This window comes from Suncus etruscus, chromosome 16, assembly GCF_024139225.1.
Source record: "Suncus etruscus isolate mSunEtr1 chromosome 16, mSunEtr1.pri.cur, whole genome shotgun sequence".
Taxonomy (NCBI): Eukaryota; Metazoa; Chordata; class Mammalia; order Eulipotyphla; family Soricidae; genus Suncus; species Suncus etruscus.
In genome coordinates this window covers 46,567,174-46,584,666 of record NC_064863.1, presented here as the reverse complement: position 1 = coordinate 46,584,666, position 17,493 = coordinate 46,567,174, and the positions used below count along the sequence as shown (strand labels likewise).

The 17,493-nt window shown below is 38.3% G+C and overlaps 1 protein-coding gene and 1 pseudogene across 1 annotated transcript in view; both read right to left on the bottom strand.

Moving 5' to 3' along the window:
• CEP135 (centrosomal protein 135) overlaps nucleotides 1-17,237 on the bottom strand; it is a 64,819-nt gene extending 47,582 nt beyond the window's left edge. Inside the window, exons 1-5 of the mRNA XM_049789959.1 lie at nucleotides 17,125-17,237; nucleotides 7,592-7,782; nucleotides 5,584-5,751; nucleotides 4,301-4,442; nucleotides 2,599-2,683 (exon numbers count right to left, since the gene is read on the bottom strand). Coding sequence (XP_049645916.1) covers nucleotides 2,599-2,683; nucleotides 4,301-4,442; nucleotides 5,584-5,751; nucleotides 7,592-7,782; nucleotides 17,125-17,237 — 699 coding nt within the window. The remainder of the gene's footprint in view (nucleotides 1-2,598; nucleotides 2,684-4,300; nucleotides 4,443-5,583; nucleotides 5,752-7,591; nucleotides 7,783-17,124) is intronic.
• LOC126032811 (uncharacterized) lies at nucleotides 13,236-13,414 on the bottom strand (annotated as a pseudogene).
• Nucleotides 17,238-17,493: the final 256 nt, after the last annotated feature.

Below are 17,493 nucleotides of genomic sequence, written 5' to 3'. Positions count from 1 at the left end.
AGCCCAGAAAAACAAAAATACATACAATAAACAAAACAGTGGGAAAAGACAGAATGGAGGATAGTATTCTGACAGGATGATCGACAGAACTAGGTGAGTAACATGTGGAGAAAGATATCTATAAAAACTACAGAATGGATTGGAGAAATAGCACAGTGGGCAGGGCACTTGTCTTGCATGTGGCCAACCTGGGTTCGATCCCTAGCACCCTATAAGCACCTGAGTTCTGTTAGGAGTGATCCCTGAGTGCAGAGCAAAAAATAAATACTGAACACTGCTGGACATAGCCCCAACAGACCACTACAGAATGTAGGCTACAAACCAAAGTAGTAGAATGAAAAAAAAAACTGTGAAAGAAGCTATCAAGTCCAGTGGAATGCCCAGTGGAAAACTGGTAATAACAATCTGGAACTCAGTAGAGAGGTCTAAATTGACATCTATAACAGTATTCCACATTAAGAACATACAGGAAAAGGAAAAGGGGCCAAACACCAAACACAGATATATATAGATATATATATAGATATATATATATACACACACATATATGTATATATATACACGTATATGTGTGTATATATATGTATATATATATGTATAATAGTGACAGTTCAAAGAGAAGGTTAAGTTAAAAAGCAAAGAAAAATTCATTAAAAGATTGGAAAAAGGGGCCCGGAGAGATAGCACAGCGGTGTTTGCCTTGCAAGCAGCCCATCCAGGACCAAAGGTAGTTGGTTCGAATCCGGTGTTCCATATGGTCCCCCGTGCCTGCCAGGAGCTATTTCTGAGCAGACAGCCAGGAGTAACTCCTGAGCACAGCCGGGTGTGACCCAAAAACCAAAAAAAAAAAAGATTGGAAAAAGGAAAACTTAAAAGAAAATCAAGAAAATATTTCTAATAGGAATGATCAATAATGACAAAAAAAATGCAGTCAGTCATTTTTGATCCAGGACAGACCGGGTTCGATCCCTGGCGTCCCATAGGGTCCCCCAAGCCAGGAGCAATTTCTGAGCGCATTGCCATGAGTAACCCCTGACCATCACCCTGTGTGAGCCAAAACAAAAACCAAAATAAAAACTAAAGGGATTCATTCTTTTGTACTAGTAATTAAGGCTACTGGTGTTACTAGTGGATCAATTTATATTTGTGTATGGGGCTGTCCATTAGGCAGACTGCACAGGTACATGGAATATACCTGTGAGCTGAAGGTGAAGAAAGGACCATACAAGAGCAAGCAACTGTTTAAAGGAGTTTGCATGAAAAAAAAGGCAGTAGCAAAGGGAAAGGTTGCTTAAAAGAAATGATTTGCTCAGAACCATTAGTGAAACTAATAGTATGTCTTCATAAAAATTGTTCAAAGAATGAAAATAATTATGGTTTATAAAGTGGTCACATAAACTATTTATGAAAGAAAAAATGGATTAAAGCAAAGTCCCCAGAGAAAAAATTAGGCTGAATCAAACCTCAGCTATTGAATAAATCTCAGAGAATTTGAGGGTGTACAATACTAATATGAAAGCAGATGGGAAGTTAAGATAAGGGAGTATCTGAAAAAGGGTATTTTAAGTTAGAAACAGTAAAAAACATATGCTGAGAAATAAAAACTAAAACTAAAAAGAGAAAATAATAGGCAGCAGTCATCCCAGCTAAAAAAGAGCACAATAAAGTTATGTTTTCAAGCAGAATGATGAAGTTACTTTCTCTAAGCACTTAGCCACCTCACAGAGAGAATAAAAATATCATAAGTACTTGAAAAATGTGATAAAAACCTAACAATAAACTAAAAAATACCAATAAAATTTAATTTACACATATATAAAATTTCCCCCCAAAATCAAACTTTTTAATTGGTATTATTAAAATACAACTTAGACTTCATTTTTACCAAAATAATTTTTAAAGCACTTTACAAGCTGACATTATGCCAACACATTAACTCTACATTTGCATGTATAGATCTATTTACTCCAAAATAATCAAATTTTTCTGAAAATAAAAATTACATTATGCAACTTTTACTTCGTAATTATTCAAGAAAAGTAACCTATAATTATTTAAATCAGAATTTATCTAAGACAACCACAAGAAGTTCAAAGTGTCCTATGATCAAACTCTGCATCAAATGAGACCCTTCTTTGGAAAGGGCCCTCATTAGGGATACCAGAGCATGCAAAGAAAACATGCAATGAACAGGGCAGTACTGAGACTAAATTTCAAAGAAAGTTAAGTTAAAAAGAATATGACAAAAATATGGAGTCAAAATTATTTCAAATAAAGCACAGCACACACACTCCAATAAAATACCTTCTGAGATAGAAACAGGAATATGGTTATAAACTGGCATTTGGGGAGCTAGATGATTCACCTAAATGAAAAACAAACAGAAAACAACTATCCACTTCAATAAATGATCAAAGGAATGGACCAAAGTGCTCTTCTGTAAACTGGCCTATTTTAACCATTAACTCTTCAGAAGTTGAGAAAGAAGATAAAAACTGTATTATTGATGAATAATTAACTTACTAATGTCAAATATAACCTAAATCTATACACAATGTCATTGTCAATCCTTACTATGCAAGTAACTAAGAATTCTACCTGTTCGTTGTAATCTCTTAGTCCACTTTCCATCAGTAGGAGCTTTTCTTGTAACTGGAGGACTTCCTCTTGAAGTTCCTGAATTCTGAAACACATTTATAAGTAATGCAATTTGCCTTCATTATAAAAAATAAAATATATAACAAAAAGAATAAAATATAAACTAACAAATGCATTTGTATACATCCTCTTCTATTTCTCCCTGATATAGTGCTGTCAGTGGGTTCCAAAGCAACTACATAAGCAGAACACATTCTACTGGAGACTTATTTTATACGGTTGTATTAAAAAAAGTGATAAACAATTGGAAAGTCATACGTTATAAAATAAAGCATCTCTTTTTCCATTTGGTTTTAGAACAACTCTGAGTTGCCTTTTAGAAACTGCTGACAATTCTTTGGTTCAGGAAATTGTGGTTCTACTACAAAATTCACACTAATATTATGCAAAATGAGAGATTAAAATGTTTTCTAGACTGGAGATACAGCAGAGTGTATAGGGCATTTTCCTTGCACATAACCGGGAGAAGTGGAGGATAGTGGATGTAGTGTTGGATTTTTGTATGCATAAAACTATCATGTATTAAAAATCACAGTACTTCATTAAAGACAAAAATATTTTTTCTAAAGAGTTCCTTGTCCAGGAAATGTAATAAAAATCTAATTTTTTTATTAGATTAGGGACCGGCGAGGTGGCGCTAGAGGTAAGGTTTCTGCCTTGCAAGCGCTAGCCAAGGATCAGGACCACGGTTCGATCCCCCGGCGTCCCATATGGTCCCCCCAAGCCAGAGGCAATTTCTGAGCGCTTAGCCAGGAGTAACCCCTGAGCATCAAAGAGGTGTGGCCCAAAAAACCAAAAAAAAAAAAAAAATTTAATTAAAATAGAAGTTATAACTGATTTAAATTTTGCTTTGCTTTGTTTTTTAGGCTATACTTGGTGATACTCAGGGATTACTCCTGGTTCTGCTCTCTTGAGTTACACCTAGTGGACTTGAGAACTATATGGATGCTGGGGATTGAACATGGGTTGGCTGTGTGCATGGCAAGTGCCTTACCCATTACTATTACTTTGGCTTGTAACTGATTTCAATTTAAAGAAATAATATAAAGCTAGAGAATTATAAAGCAATCATTTTAAAACTAGTTACAAATTTGTTTATGAGGGCCAGAGTAGTAGCATAGCTGACCCAGGACAGACCTGAGTTTAATCCCCAGTATCCCATATGGTCCCCCCCTAGCTAAGAGTGATTTCTGAGTGCAGCCAGGAGTAATCCCTGAGCTCTGCCAGGTGTGGTCCAACCCCCTCCCAAAAGTGTTTATGCCTCTAAACATTGACATTTAACAAAAATCTGAAGTTAATAGAGTTCTACAAAAAAATAAATCACTTGGCAATGAAACTAAATGTCCATCAACTCAAATGAACCAAGAGGCTATGTCCTCAATAGTTGTAAAACAAATATGGACAGAAACAGCAGATTCATCATCTATTTTTAAACCAAAGTTTCAAAGCAAGCGAAAACATTGCATTTTTAAAATATAGTCACCAAATATAAAGAGTGTGCAAAGTTCTGTGTGAAACACTGGAGATGTGGCAGTGAGGAAAACAAAGTCCCTCTTTTTCCTCTTATCGAAGGAACACAGTTAGCAAAAAAAAAAAAAAAAAGCGAATTAGTTAAACCCAACAAAAGAGAGTGTCACTGCACCTATTGTCAGCCACTTGCAGCATGTCTGCAATGTACGGGTCATCTGGTTGAGGCACGGGATACGAACTGACTTCTGGGGGAGGGACTGGTTCATCGATCTGCATACGCTGCCGCCTGAAAGCAATACTTCTTCTCTTACCACCTTAAAAAAAAATCTGAATTAAAAACAAATTAAAAACCAAAACAGCGTATGTATCTCATATAACGTACTGCAGAAATATTTTCTTACTGATCTTTAGGCAATGAACTTCTGAAAACCTCAAGGAGACAGTTCTAAAACACATTTTTTATTTTTGGTGCATTTACATATATACCCAGATTTAATTTGCTTTTCAATGAAATAAGGGACCAAATTTTGGCATGAAATAAAGCTAAGTGTACCTTTGAGTTGTTGTTATGAAACCAGAAACTCACTGTGAGAAAACTGCTCAGTCCCTTAAAGCAGTAAAACTATAAAACACATAGTAATCATCTTCTCTCATTGCTCCTCAATTTCATTAAGCACCCTCCTCTTTCCAATAATAGTCCCTTAAATACAAACTTCCCTATCTTTGGTTCCCTATCTTTCCCCTTTGGTTCTCCCCTTTTCCCATTCTACATAATCTCACTAGATAATTCATCATTCATCTTCAACTCATTTCTGATCACCTTTATTTCCTCTTTCTAAAAAATTGTCCGTAAGCACATGTACTCCTTTGTATATAAGCTCCATGTACATGTCAGTTGCATCTTCCCTCTTGAGATATAGAATTTTCTATTTTCATGCTAGGATGTGTAATGGATCTCTCTTCAGCTTCGAATTAATTTTTATTATAATTTATTTATTTAAATTAATATAAATATTAATTTATATAATTTAATATAAATTAAATATTTTATAGTTCATAGTTATGAAATGTTCATAGTTAGGGTTAAGTCACAGAATGTACATTGCCCTTCACCAGTGCAAATTTCCTGGCATCAATGTCCCCAATCCCCTTCCACTGCACTCTTCCTGCCTGTCTCTCATTCATGCCTCTATTGTACTTAGTTACTTGGGAAACACCTGGAAATAAATGGGGCCTCTAGAGGTAGACCCTGTGATGTGTAAGGCCACTGTAGAGCCAGGTGCACGCAACTTAACCCCTGTACTTTTTCCCAGTCCAAATACATCTTTTTAAATACTGAAGTCTAAGAATAAATTTAAAAATCCTATTTCAATAGTGGTAATATCCTGTTTGATGAATATGTTCAAATAAAATGCTCAGTTCATAAAACTGATTTTTGAGAAGAAATACACTAACCTGGAGTTTGTACTACAGCTTGCAAATTCTTTTCTTGAAGCTGCTGAATTTTTTCATTCTTAGCTTTACTTTCTTTCTCCAAAAGTTTGAGCTTGTGAACATATTGGTTATTTAAAAATTTCAGATCAGAGGCTTCACATGTACTCTTCTTCAGTGCAGTTTTCAGCTCTTAACATGAAAGTGATTAAAACATTATTTTACTGATCAAGAAAACTAAGAAGTACAGGCTGGAGATATAATACAGTGGCGCTTGCCTTGCATACAGTTGACCCATGCTTGATCACCAGTATCCTATTTGATCCCCATGCATCACCAGGACTGATTCCTGAATGAGGAACCCGGAATAACTCCTCAGCATTGCCAGGCAGGGCCGCAAAACAAAGAAAAAGAAAGCTAAGAACCTCCTATATTTCACAAAATACAAAAAGTCAGGTCACTTTAAAAGACTCTAAAAAAAAAAAAAAAAAAAAAAACAACAACAACAGTAAAAGGGATCAGGAAGATAGTATAGAAGTTAGAGTCACTGACCTGGGTTCAATTCCCAGCATCATATGCTTCTCTGAGCATCATCAAGTACAGAATTAGAAGCACCCTAAACATCACTGGATGTGGCCCTGAAGGCCCCCATGAGTACCAGGGGAGCCCTGATGGTTCCCAGCGCTACATACCAGATGAGTACTATTTATCCCACGTTCTAACACTGAACAACTAGCCTATTTGGTGGAACACTGCCAGGAGGGATCCTTAGATTTCCTAAGCACCATGTGGGAGGGCCAGAGAAAAAATTCAAAAAGATAAAGAGAGCGGCCACAGCAATAGCACAGCAGGTAGGGCATTTGCCTTGCATGCAGCCAACCCAGATTCGATCCCCAGCATCCCATCTGGTCCCCAAGCCTGTCAAGAGTAATATCAAAGCATGGAGCCAGAAGTAACCTGAGTACTGCTGAATATGGCCCAAAAATAAGAAAAAAGGAAAGAAAAATGAAAATGTTTACTCTTCCAATATAAATATATTCATTTTATATGGAAAATATATGTAAATTTAACAATGCATGTTAACAGTGGTTAAAACCATAGGCAAACTGGCCAATGCTAGTGGTTGAAATTTTAAAAAAGATTGAAAATCACGATATGACACCATAACTTTAATTCCTTAACCAATATATCTCTTTAGTAAAAACAAAAACAAAAACAAAAAAACTAAAAACCTCTGATTTTTGTGCATGCTACAGAAAGTAATTATCTTTTTCAGCATTATTAACAAAACTTCAAATAAATCACTAAATACAAAGAAAATTAAACTATTTCCCTCTGGTGCATAAATCTAATATAAATTAAGACATGATAAAGAAAATTAGGTATGGAACCGGAGAGATAGCATGGAGGTAAGGTGTTTGCCTTTCATGCAGAAAGACGGTGGTTCGTATCCGGCATCCCATATGGTGCCCCGTGCCTGCCAGGGACGATTTCTGAGCATAGAGCCAGGAGCAACCCCTGAGTGCTGCCGGGTGTGACCCAAAAACCAAAAAAAAAAAAAAAGAAGAAAATTAGGTATGAAGTTACAAAATTACGAATAACAATTGGTTAGACAAGGATTTCTACTCTTGTAGAAGTTATAATAACAAATTATAAAAGGTAGATATTTCCATTTACTTAACCTTACTCTATTTTAAGTATTCAGTTTCAGCATTTACAATTTTCTACAACAATTTTCATTTGATGCACATATAGTGAGGATTAATCTTCAGTAACTATGAAATGCAAAATTATTTTCCTTTTCAGGAATATATCTTGGGGGGTCTTTTGGAGCCATAACCGAGGATGCTCGAGACTTACTTCTGCAGGGCTTGGAGGACTATCTATGGTATTTGGGATCAAACCAGGGTCAGCTATGCAAGGCAAATGCCTACGCACTGTACTATCATTTTGACTTGAAAACTCATATTTTCTAATCAACAATTTTTAAGTTAGACTACATTAAAATATAAAAGAAACCATAGAACTTTACCTTTAATGTGCTGGCCTGACTGTTCTCTCAGTTTCATTAGTTCCAGGTATAATTCATTATTTTCCCTGAGAAGTTTTGCATTTTCAAATTTGTAAGGTTCCAAAACAAAATCAAAATTAGCACTTTCTTTTTCAGCTTTCGCAGCACTTAGTTTTGACTTCCGAAGACTCTCTGTTGTATGAACTAGGTCACTAAAGGAACAAAAAATATAAATAGAAGGAAAATTTTTATTGACCTTCTTGTAACTTAAAAATATATCTACAAGGAAATAAAAATATGGATATTTGGGCCGGGAGAGATAGCACAGCGGTGTTTGCCTTGCAAGCAGCCGATCCAGGACCAAAGGTAGTTGGTTCGAATCCCGGTGTCCCATATAGTCCCCCGTGCCTGCCAGGAGCTATCTGAGCAGACAGCCAGGAGTAACTCCTGAGCACAGCCGGGTGTGACCCAAAAACCAAAAAAAAAAAAAAATATGGATATTTAAAAAAAAGATAAAAATAAAAAAAATACATTTTGGGGGGTCGGGAAGGTGGCACTAGAGGTAAGGTGTCTGCTTTGCAAGAGCTAGCATAGGATAGAGCGCGGTTCGATCCCCCAGCGTCCCATAAGGTCCCCCCAAGCCAGGGGCGATTTCTGAGTGCATAGCCAGGAGTAACCCCTGAGCGTCAAATGGGTGTGGCCCAAAAACCAAGAAAAAACAAAAAACATTTTTTATTAATACTGAGCTTACACCTAAAAGCAAAACCAACAAAAAGTCTTTCAAGTTACAGGAAGTACTCAAAATTTTTCTCATAATAAAATTAAAGTTTTAGGGCTATTAAATAACAGAATCATCTTTGGATAATCTTCCTCATTCATCCATATCCAATTAGCCATATGATACTATAAAAAATCATTTGTTGACTATTGAATGCCTACTATATGTCAAGTGCCAGGGACACAACCAGTAAGAATCAGCTCCTTATCTCCTAGAATACAGACCTGGCATAGTCTATATAACATAGCATAGTCTATATAACATAACATTCCATTAATGTTAACTAAGCTAGCAGCATAATGAAGAATTAAGTGTCTTTCAAGGATGAAACACCACTGGCCAAACAAGTGGAAACAAATTAAACCAATGGTAATACATTAAGTTTAGAAGTTTTTGTATCTCAAAGTAATGGTGACTGGAATACAAAAACTATTCATGGAATGGGAGAAACTATTCCCCATAGCCAATAACCAATAACCTAATATAAATAGCTAATATGATACCTAATAGAAATAGCTAATATGATACCTAATATAAATAACCTAATATATATAAAATATGATAGTTAATTAATTAAAATAATTAAATTAATTAATTAAAAACAATTAATTAAAATTAATTAATTGACTAGATCATTAAGGCACTGGTAGAGTTTAGCAAGAAAAAAAAATCTAATCTTATTCAAAAATGGAGAAAAGAAATAAACAGACATTTCCTCAAAGAAGAAATATAGATGGCTAAAAGACACATAAAAAATGCTCCGCAACACTAATCATCAAGGAGATGAGTCAAAACATCAATGAGATATCATCTCACACCACAGAGACTAGCACACATCACAAAGAACAAGAACAACCAGTGCAGGGAATAATGAACTCTCATTTACTGTTGATGGGAATGTCAAGTAGTCTAGCATTTTTGTAAAACAATATGGATATTGCTCATAAAGATAGAAATTGAGCTTCCATATGATCCAGCAATACCACTTCTAGGAATATACACTAGGAACCCAAAAATACAACACAGAAAAGGTGCTTGCACTATGTTCACTGGAACATTATTCACAATAGGCAGAAACTGGTAAGAAGCAAGTATCTGAGAACAGATGATTGTCTAAAGAAATAATGGTACATCTACACAATGAAATACTATGCAACTGTAAGGAAAAGTGAAGTCATAAAATTTATATATGGAAGGGTATGGAGTATTATGCTAAGCAAAATGAGTCAGAGGAAGTGGAATAGATAGAGAATAATTGCACTCATTTATGGGATATTAAAAAACAACAGTAGTGTAGTAATAATATCCAAAGACACTAGAGATTTGGGCCAGGAGGACCAATCCATGTAGGAAACTTTCTACAAATACCAGGGAAGTGTAGCTGGGGCAGAGAAGGGACCACTATGACAATGATAGTTGGAAATGATTACTCTGGACAAGAACTGAGTGCTGAAGGGAGATAAAGTGACATGCATGACACCCCTTCAGTAACGATACTGCAAACTACAGCATCTAAAAGAGAGAGAGTGAAAGAGAAGAGAGAACAGAGAGAGAGAAAGAACAGAGAGAAAACAGAGAGAGAGGAAGGGTGTTGTACACTGTATGACTGACAATCATGAAGAACTTTGTAACTGTGAAGAAAAAAAACCAACTGTATAATGAACAACTGGTAACCAAGGTGTTTTAAGTAATTGAAAAACAAAGAATTCAATGTCATGAAGCTCATAATCTACTGATATCAGAGAGATGTAATACGATGTGAAAAATGTGAAAATCTCAACAAAATTTTAGGTCCAATAAATGACAATTCAGTCTATCATTAGCAGAGTCATAATAAAGTCAGTCTAATGGTTTTATAGTTTCTACAGCCTCATGCTTTTCATTCTGGAAGGAAAAAATAAAAACAAGTGTCTAATGATGCTCAGCTATTAAGTAGCATGTAGCATGTGACAGACCATACAGCTAACCACGCAAGGTGAAAGGGAGGAGGAGGAAGAATAAAGATGTCATAGGCAGAGAGAAAAGCATATGAAGAGATGAACAAGAGAGTGTATATATGTTGATGGAGCATCAAGTAACTAGTACATTGAAGAAACACCTGCAAAGACTGAAGATTAACATTTTGAGAGGTCATTAAAAAGACCACAAAAGAATTTTTATCCATTCTCTCCTTTCCATCATAACTACTTGTAAGCCTTCTCCAAAAGTCTCTTAGGCAATTCCCATACTTTATAAGCAAACCACAGTTCATGCTGAAAAGAACAAACATTATGAAGAATATTTCAGTTAAGATAATGTGTAACAGGTAAAGTCCAGCCACACATCTAAGGGTCATTAATGTAATTATCAATGGAGGTCAATGAGTATGGCAGATATGCAATTCTCAACTATATAAAAATAACCCCATAAAAATGTGTAATTCTATCACAGAGAAAACCACCATATGGTTCCTTTGAACAGTGCAGTCTGATAGTGACTCCTAATTTTACAATGTGGAGATCCCAAAATCAGAGAAGGGTAAGTCAAATCTAAGAATGCACGAACTTCAAATAATTATGAAATTAAAAAAATGAATTAATTGCCAAGATGGTCAAATAGGCAAATCCTTGATAAGAATTCTCCCGTGGTGAGCCAGAGTGGAAGCACGAGTAGGGAGTTTGACTTGCACAGGGCCATCCTAGGACCAACCCAAGACCAACCCTGATTCGATTCCCAGCATCCAATATGGTCCCCTGAGCCTGCCAGGAGCAATTTCTAAATGCAGAGCCAGGAGTAACCCCTGAGCACCCCTGTAATCCAATTCCTCACCACCCCCAAAGAATTCTCCCATGGTGATGGCCAAATTTCTACCAATACTTGCATGAATGTTGGAATATTGGATCCTACCCTACTCAGTATTCATTCTCTACACTAAGGTGTGATCTGGTGACTGGATGACTGGGTTCCTCCCTCCTTAATATTCCTTCTCCACCCTACAGGTGTAGTCTAGTTTTTGCTAATAAAAGCCCAGATTTCAGGAAGGCAGGACACTCATTCTTTGGTCTTCCTCCACTAAATGCTTTCCTACTTAGGAGCGGAAGGCTTGTGTGATGGGGTTCCTGGTTTGAGTGTTGGAATTCCTAAACCCGTTCTTGGCCTCCTTCTCTGTATGGATTATTTCCTGCATTGACATTTGCTTCCAGATCCGCGTCTCTTCAGATCCTAGTTTTGGAGCCTGAGCTACCTTCTCGATGAATATCAGATCTTTGTTGGGACCCCACAGATGAGGTCTGAGGCTCTGCACCAGAGCAGGGTAGGTTGAGTCTTCCACCAGAAAGAGACTCATCAGAGCAATAAGCCATAGTGGGAAGAAGTGTAAAGTGTGGGACTTGCCCTGGGAAAAACAAATATTTTAGGTAAAGTAATGTGTAATAGCTAAAGTGCAGCCACACATCTGAGAGCAATTATCACTGGCGGTCAATGAAGGCATATATAGAACTCTTAACTATATCAAAATAACCACAAGTCAGTAGAGACTCCTAAGTATACTGCCCTGTGAAAGATGGGGCACCATGAACTCATGCACCCCAAACGGAGGCAAGAAAATATGCACGCAGAAGTCAAAATCCACTGCAGAAGTCCTCCTAATGGCTTTTGCCAACTTTGCAGGGAGCCAGCACTGTCAGTTTCTCCTTTTAGAATCTGCTCTCTTAGAATCTTCACTTAGAATCCTGAGATGCCTATTCATACCAGGGAACAGAAGAGCTACTAATAAGGCACTAAGTGGCACTTGCTAGCCCAACCAGGCACAGCTTTTCTGGGACCACAGCTAAGTAAAAGCAAGCAGAGAGCACCCGACACTCAGAAAGCACCTCGTGGGCCTACTAAAGTACAGCCAGCACTCGGGGGATCCCTTTACCTTGCTCTTCTCCATTCAGTTCCAGCTGGCATGCTCTATGACTGAGACCCAGTCTGCTCTTAAGCCCGTACCCCAACACAGGGTTATCCAACCACACACAGACCTTTGTGACGACAGCAGGGCAGCCTGGGACCTTAAACCCCTAGCTGCCTCTAAGGCCCTCCTCAATACTGGCAGTTCAGGCTCCTTTGGGGCACTCATAATCTTGAAGCCCAGGACACCCACCAAGACTGCATTGGAACCCAGTTGTCATTAGACACTCACAAAACCAATTCCTGATCACTCTTGTACAGACCTTTGGCAGGTGGCATAAAGGGAGCCCACGACACCTAAATTTTTGCTTACCAAGTTGCCCCCAGTCTATTCAAACTTGGCACTGACCTGCCACTGGGCAATAATGATCACACATCCTGGTCACTCTCCAGGTTCTGCTCAAGCATGATGCTCTGAGACTTGAAGTCTTGGCAGGCTCACTCTAACTTGATTCCACAAGCCTTACCAAATGCAATGTCACATAACAGAAAGCCTGGATCAATCTGACCTATAGCGACAGTTGCTGAGCGGTGCTAATAAACTCAAATTGCCCACTGATTACACAGGCCAGACAGCTGCTACAGGGTAAGCATGATTGAGAGGCCCCTCCCACCAAACTCTAAAACCACTGGAAGGCATCGAAACTGTGGGTGATGGTTGAGGCCTGTCATACTAAGTACAGTAGGTGTGACTGGACCTGTGACACAGATTTCAAGTCCACACAACTCAGAGAAATAGTTACCATCTGAAATCTGACCCAAACCTAGATTGTCTTGCAGGTTTGTACAAATTCAGATCCCCAGCCCAACCCCCACATAACAGCAGTAATGAAGAAAGAGAAATTCCCCCGAATCAGTAGGTGAAAACAGAAGGCTGGGAAGGACACCAACACCAGAACTTTCCAAATTCTCTGAGGAAGACTTCAAAGATACAATTCTTTTTTTTTTTTCTTTCTTCAGGGGAGAGCGCGAATGCAGTCCCCCACTACCACAAATTATGCAGTCGAGTTTCCCACATTTGGGGAAATTGCAGGGGTCAGCACATCCAGAGTGCAATGGATAAGCCTCACCCTGGAAAAAAAGATACAATTCTTAAGATGCTCAGTGGAATATGAAAATCAATGACAGAGAATTTTAATAAGTTTAACAAGTGAGAGAAAAAATATAAAAAATAAACCACTGAGCTAAATAGTATAATAGAACAACAAAAATAGAGGAAAGGAGCCCAAAACAGAAAAGAGCAATGATAAAATCAGAGCATGGGCTGAAGTAGTAGGGCATTTGCCTTGCATGTAGCTGACCCAGTACAGACCCGGGTTTGATCCCCAGCACCCCACATGGTCCCCGAAGCCTGCCAGAAGCAATTTCTGAACGCAGAGCCAGGAGTAACCTCTGAGCACCCCCCTACCAAATGAATAAAACCAGAGCGGGCCCAGAGAGATAGCACAGCGGTGTTTGCCTTGCAAGCAGCCTATCCAGGACCAAAGGTGGTTGGTTTGAATCCCGGTGACCCATATGGTCCCCGTGCCTGCCAGGAGCTATTTCTGAGCAGACAGCCAGGAGTAACCCCTGAGCACCACCGGGTGTGACCCAAAAAACAAAAAATAAATAAATAAATAAAAAATAAAACCAGAGCTTGAAGGTAAGGTGAAAGGCACTATCAAAAAGAACAAAAACTGGGGCCGGAGAGATAGCACGGAGGCAGGGTGCTTGCCTTGCATGCAGGACCGTGGTTCAAATCCCTGCATCCTATATACTCCCCCAAGCCTACCAGGAGCGATTTCTGAGTGTAGAGCCAGGAGTAACCCCTGAGCGCTACCGGATGTGACCCAAAAAACAAAAAAACAAAGCAACAACTACTAAAGAAACCCAAGACATTTATTAAAGAGTACCAATATGTGCATCTTAAGGATTCCAAAAGGGAAGAAAGACTGTAGATAACAGAAAAGAACTTCCCCAATCTAAAGAAGACAAATACCCAGATCCAGAAAGCTCAGAGTTTCAAACAAAATAAAACTGAACAGCAAGACAAATATAATTAAAATAGTAAGACAATGTCATTAAAATTAAGCAATGTAACTAAAAGTCAAAGACAGAGCTAGAACCCAGAAGCAGCAAGAGAAAAGCAAATATTCTCACATATAAGGAAATCCCCATAAAACTAACAAATCAATTGAAACTATAGACCAGAAGGTCTGTATATGATATAGTCACTAAAAGAAACCTTAAACCAAGACTGCTATCCAGCTAGACCAGGGGTCTCAAACTCGCGGCCCGCGGGCCGTTTGTGGCCCTCCGTACAACATTTTGTGGCCCGCGGCCGGCCTTCAAATATCGCAGTATTCGCGATTATTTGCTTACCAAATAATCGCATTAAAAATCGCATTAGTAAGAAAAAAATCGCATTAAACTTTCGCATCCCCTGAGCAGTTCCGTTGGGGTATGCAAATGTCTAATGCGATTTTTTCTTATTAATGCGATTTTTTACTGCGAATATTCGGTAAGCGAAATTCCTTATGCTGCCCTGCCTCACCCCGACTTTGCCTCCTGCAGCCCCCAGGTAAATTAAGTTTGAAACCCCTGAGCTAGACTATCACTCAAATTCAAAAGAGACATAAAAAGTGTCCTAGACAGGGGCCAGAGTGATAGTACAGTAGTAGGGAGTTTGCCTTGCATGCAGCCAACCTGGGTCAGACCTGGGTTTGATCCCCAGCATCTGATATTGTCCCCCAAGCCAACCAGGAGCGATTTCTGAACCTAGAACCAGGAGTAACTCAAGAGCCACTGGGTGTGGCTCCAAAACAAAATACAAAAAAGTGTCCTAGACAAACAATTCAATGGAATTCATAGCAACTATGAATCAATCAATAAATAAAGTAAAAAAAAAGAAACAAACAAGAAGCAATAATTAGCAGTGAATTGATTACTATACAAGAGGTTTCATAGTACAGGAGAGAAAATAAGATAAGAGCAAGAAATTTTCAAACTTGCAATAACGGGGCCCAGGGCAATAGTGCAGTGGTAGGGCATTTGCCTTGCATGCAGCTGACCCAGGACACACCTGGGTTCAATCTCCAGCATCCCATACGGTCCCTCAAGCCAGGAGCTTTCACGAGATTTCTGAGAGCATAGCCAGGAGTAACCTGAGCATCACCAGATGTGGCCCAAAAACCAAAAAGAAAAAAATTGCAATAACAGTGACATCAATGTAGAAAAGCAGCAATATACATATTAACATATATCAGTATGTATACTGCTGAATCATTATTTTCTTATATACTTATATATTATATATTACATATATTTATATATATCAACAATGTATATATCAATAATTTCTCTAAATGTCAGTATTCCATAGTTATCAATCAGGGACTGGAGCAAAGGAATAGCAAGTAGGGTGCTTGTCTGGCTTGCAACCACCTAGTTTATCTCTGGCCCCACATACTGCACCTCACCAAATCCAACAGAGCCTATCAGGAGTGATACTTGAGTGCAGAGCCAAGAGAAAGTCCAAAGAATTGCCAAGTATGACCCCAAAACTAACAAAACATTTAAAAATGTAAAATAGTGGTAAATAATCATAGGTAAATGATAGTGTAAAAAGATATATAAGCATACTACTTTAAGTAGACAAAATTGATTTCAAACTAAAAAAATAAAGAGACAGAGACACCATATGATTGACGGTATACTCTCAGGGGTCCTCAAACTTTTTAAACAGGGGGCCAGTTCACTGTCCCTCAGACCACTGGAGGGTCTGACTATAGTAAAAACAAAACTTATGAACGAATTCTTTCTTTTTTTTTTTTTTTTTTTTGGTTTTGGTTTTGGTTTTTGGGCCACACCTGGTGATGCTCAGGGGTTACTCCTGGCTTTCTGCTCAGAAATAGCTCCTGGCAGGCATGGGGGACCATATGGGACACCAGGATTCGAACCAACCACCTTTGGTCCTGGATCGGCTGCTTGCAAGGCAAACGCTGCTGTGCTATCTCTCCGGGCCCATGAACGAATTCTTATGCACACTGCATATATCTTATTTTGCAATGAAGAAACAAAACAGATACAAATACAATATGTGGCCCGCGGGCCATAGTTTGAGGACCACTGGTACACTTCAAGAAGATCTAAGCTTGGGCCCGGAGAGATAGCACAGCGGCATTTGCCTTGCAAGCAGCCGATCCAGGACCAGAGGTGGTTGGTTCGAATCCCGGTGTCCCATATGGTCCCCTGTGCCTGCCAGGAGCTATTTCTGAGCAGACAGCCCGGAGTAACCCCTGAGCACCGCCGGGTGTGGCCCAAAAACAAAACAAAACAAAACAAAACAAAAAAAAGAAGATCTGAGCTTAATAGATACTAAAAGGGTTCATCCCACAGAAACTCAAGACACATATTGCCAGTACACGAAGGAAATTCTCTAGAGCAGATCTCTTACTGGGACACAGAACAAACATCAATAGTCATAACAGGCAGCAGAGCTCAGGGCTTATGTCTGGCTTTATGCTCAAGGAATTACTGTTGTGGAGACTTGGGAGACCATATAAAGTTCCAGGGAATGATTCCAGGTTGGTGCATGCAAGATAAGCACCCCACAAACTGTGTTATCTCTCTAGTACCAAGAAAGCATTTTAAATCTACCTATTTCTTTATTGATGAAATTCAATCAGAAATTATATAAAACAGATTACAAATTATACAGACTTTAAGCAGTGTGTTTTCTTTTTTCTTTTTTTTATTTAAACACCTTGATTACATACATGATTGTGTTTGGGTTTCAGTCATGTAAAGAACACCACCCATCACCAGTGCAACATTCCCATCACCAATGGCAGTGTGTTTTCTTTACCTGAACAGTTTTTCTACCAATGGCAAACAATCCACTGTCAGAGTCTGGCGGTATCCCAACTGATCCAATCTTTTTCTAATATTAATATACTTTCTTTCTGCAGCTGTAGTCATCTTGACTTTCAAAACCAGTTTGAGTTGCTCTAAAAGAAATTAAAATCCTAAAAGAAAAGAGCAAAACACCATTATATTACTGAAACTATTAATGCTATCTATGCTAAGAGGAAGATTCTGCTAGTAAGTAATATTTTTCCTAAGGTAAAAAGGTATTTTTCTGTATACTTAAAATTATCTAAACACAATGCTTATAACATTCATACTGCAACATTAAAATAAGTATCTCTTCATAAATCTATATGAAATGTTCAAA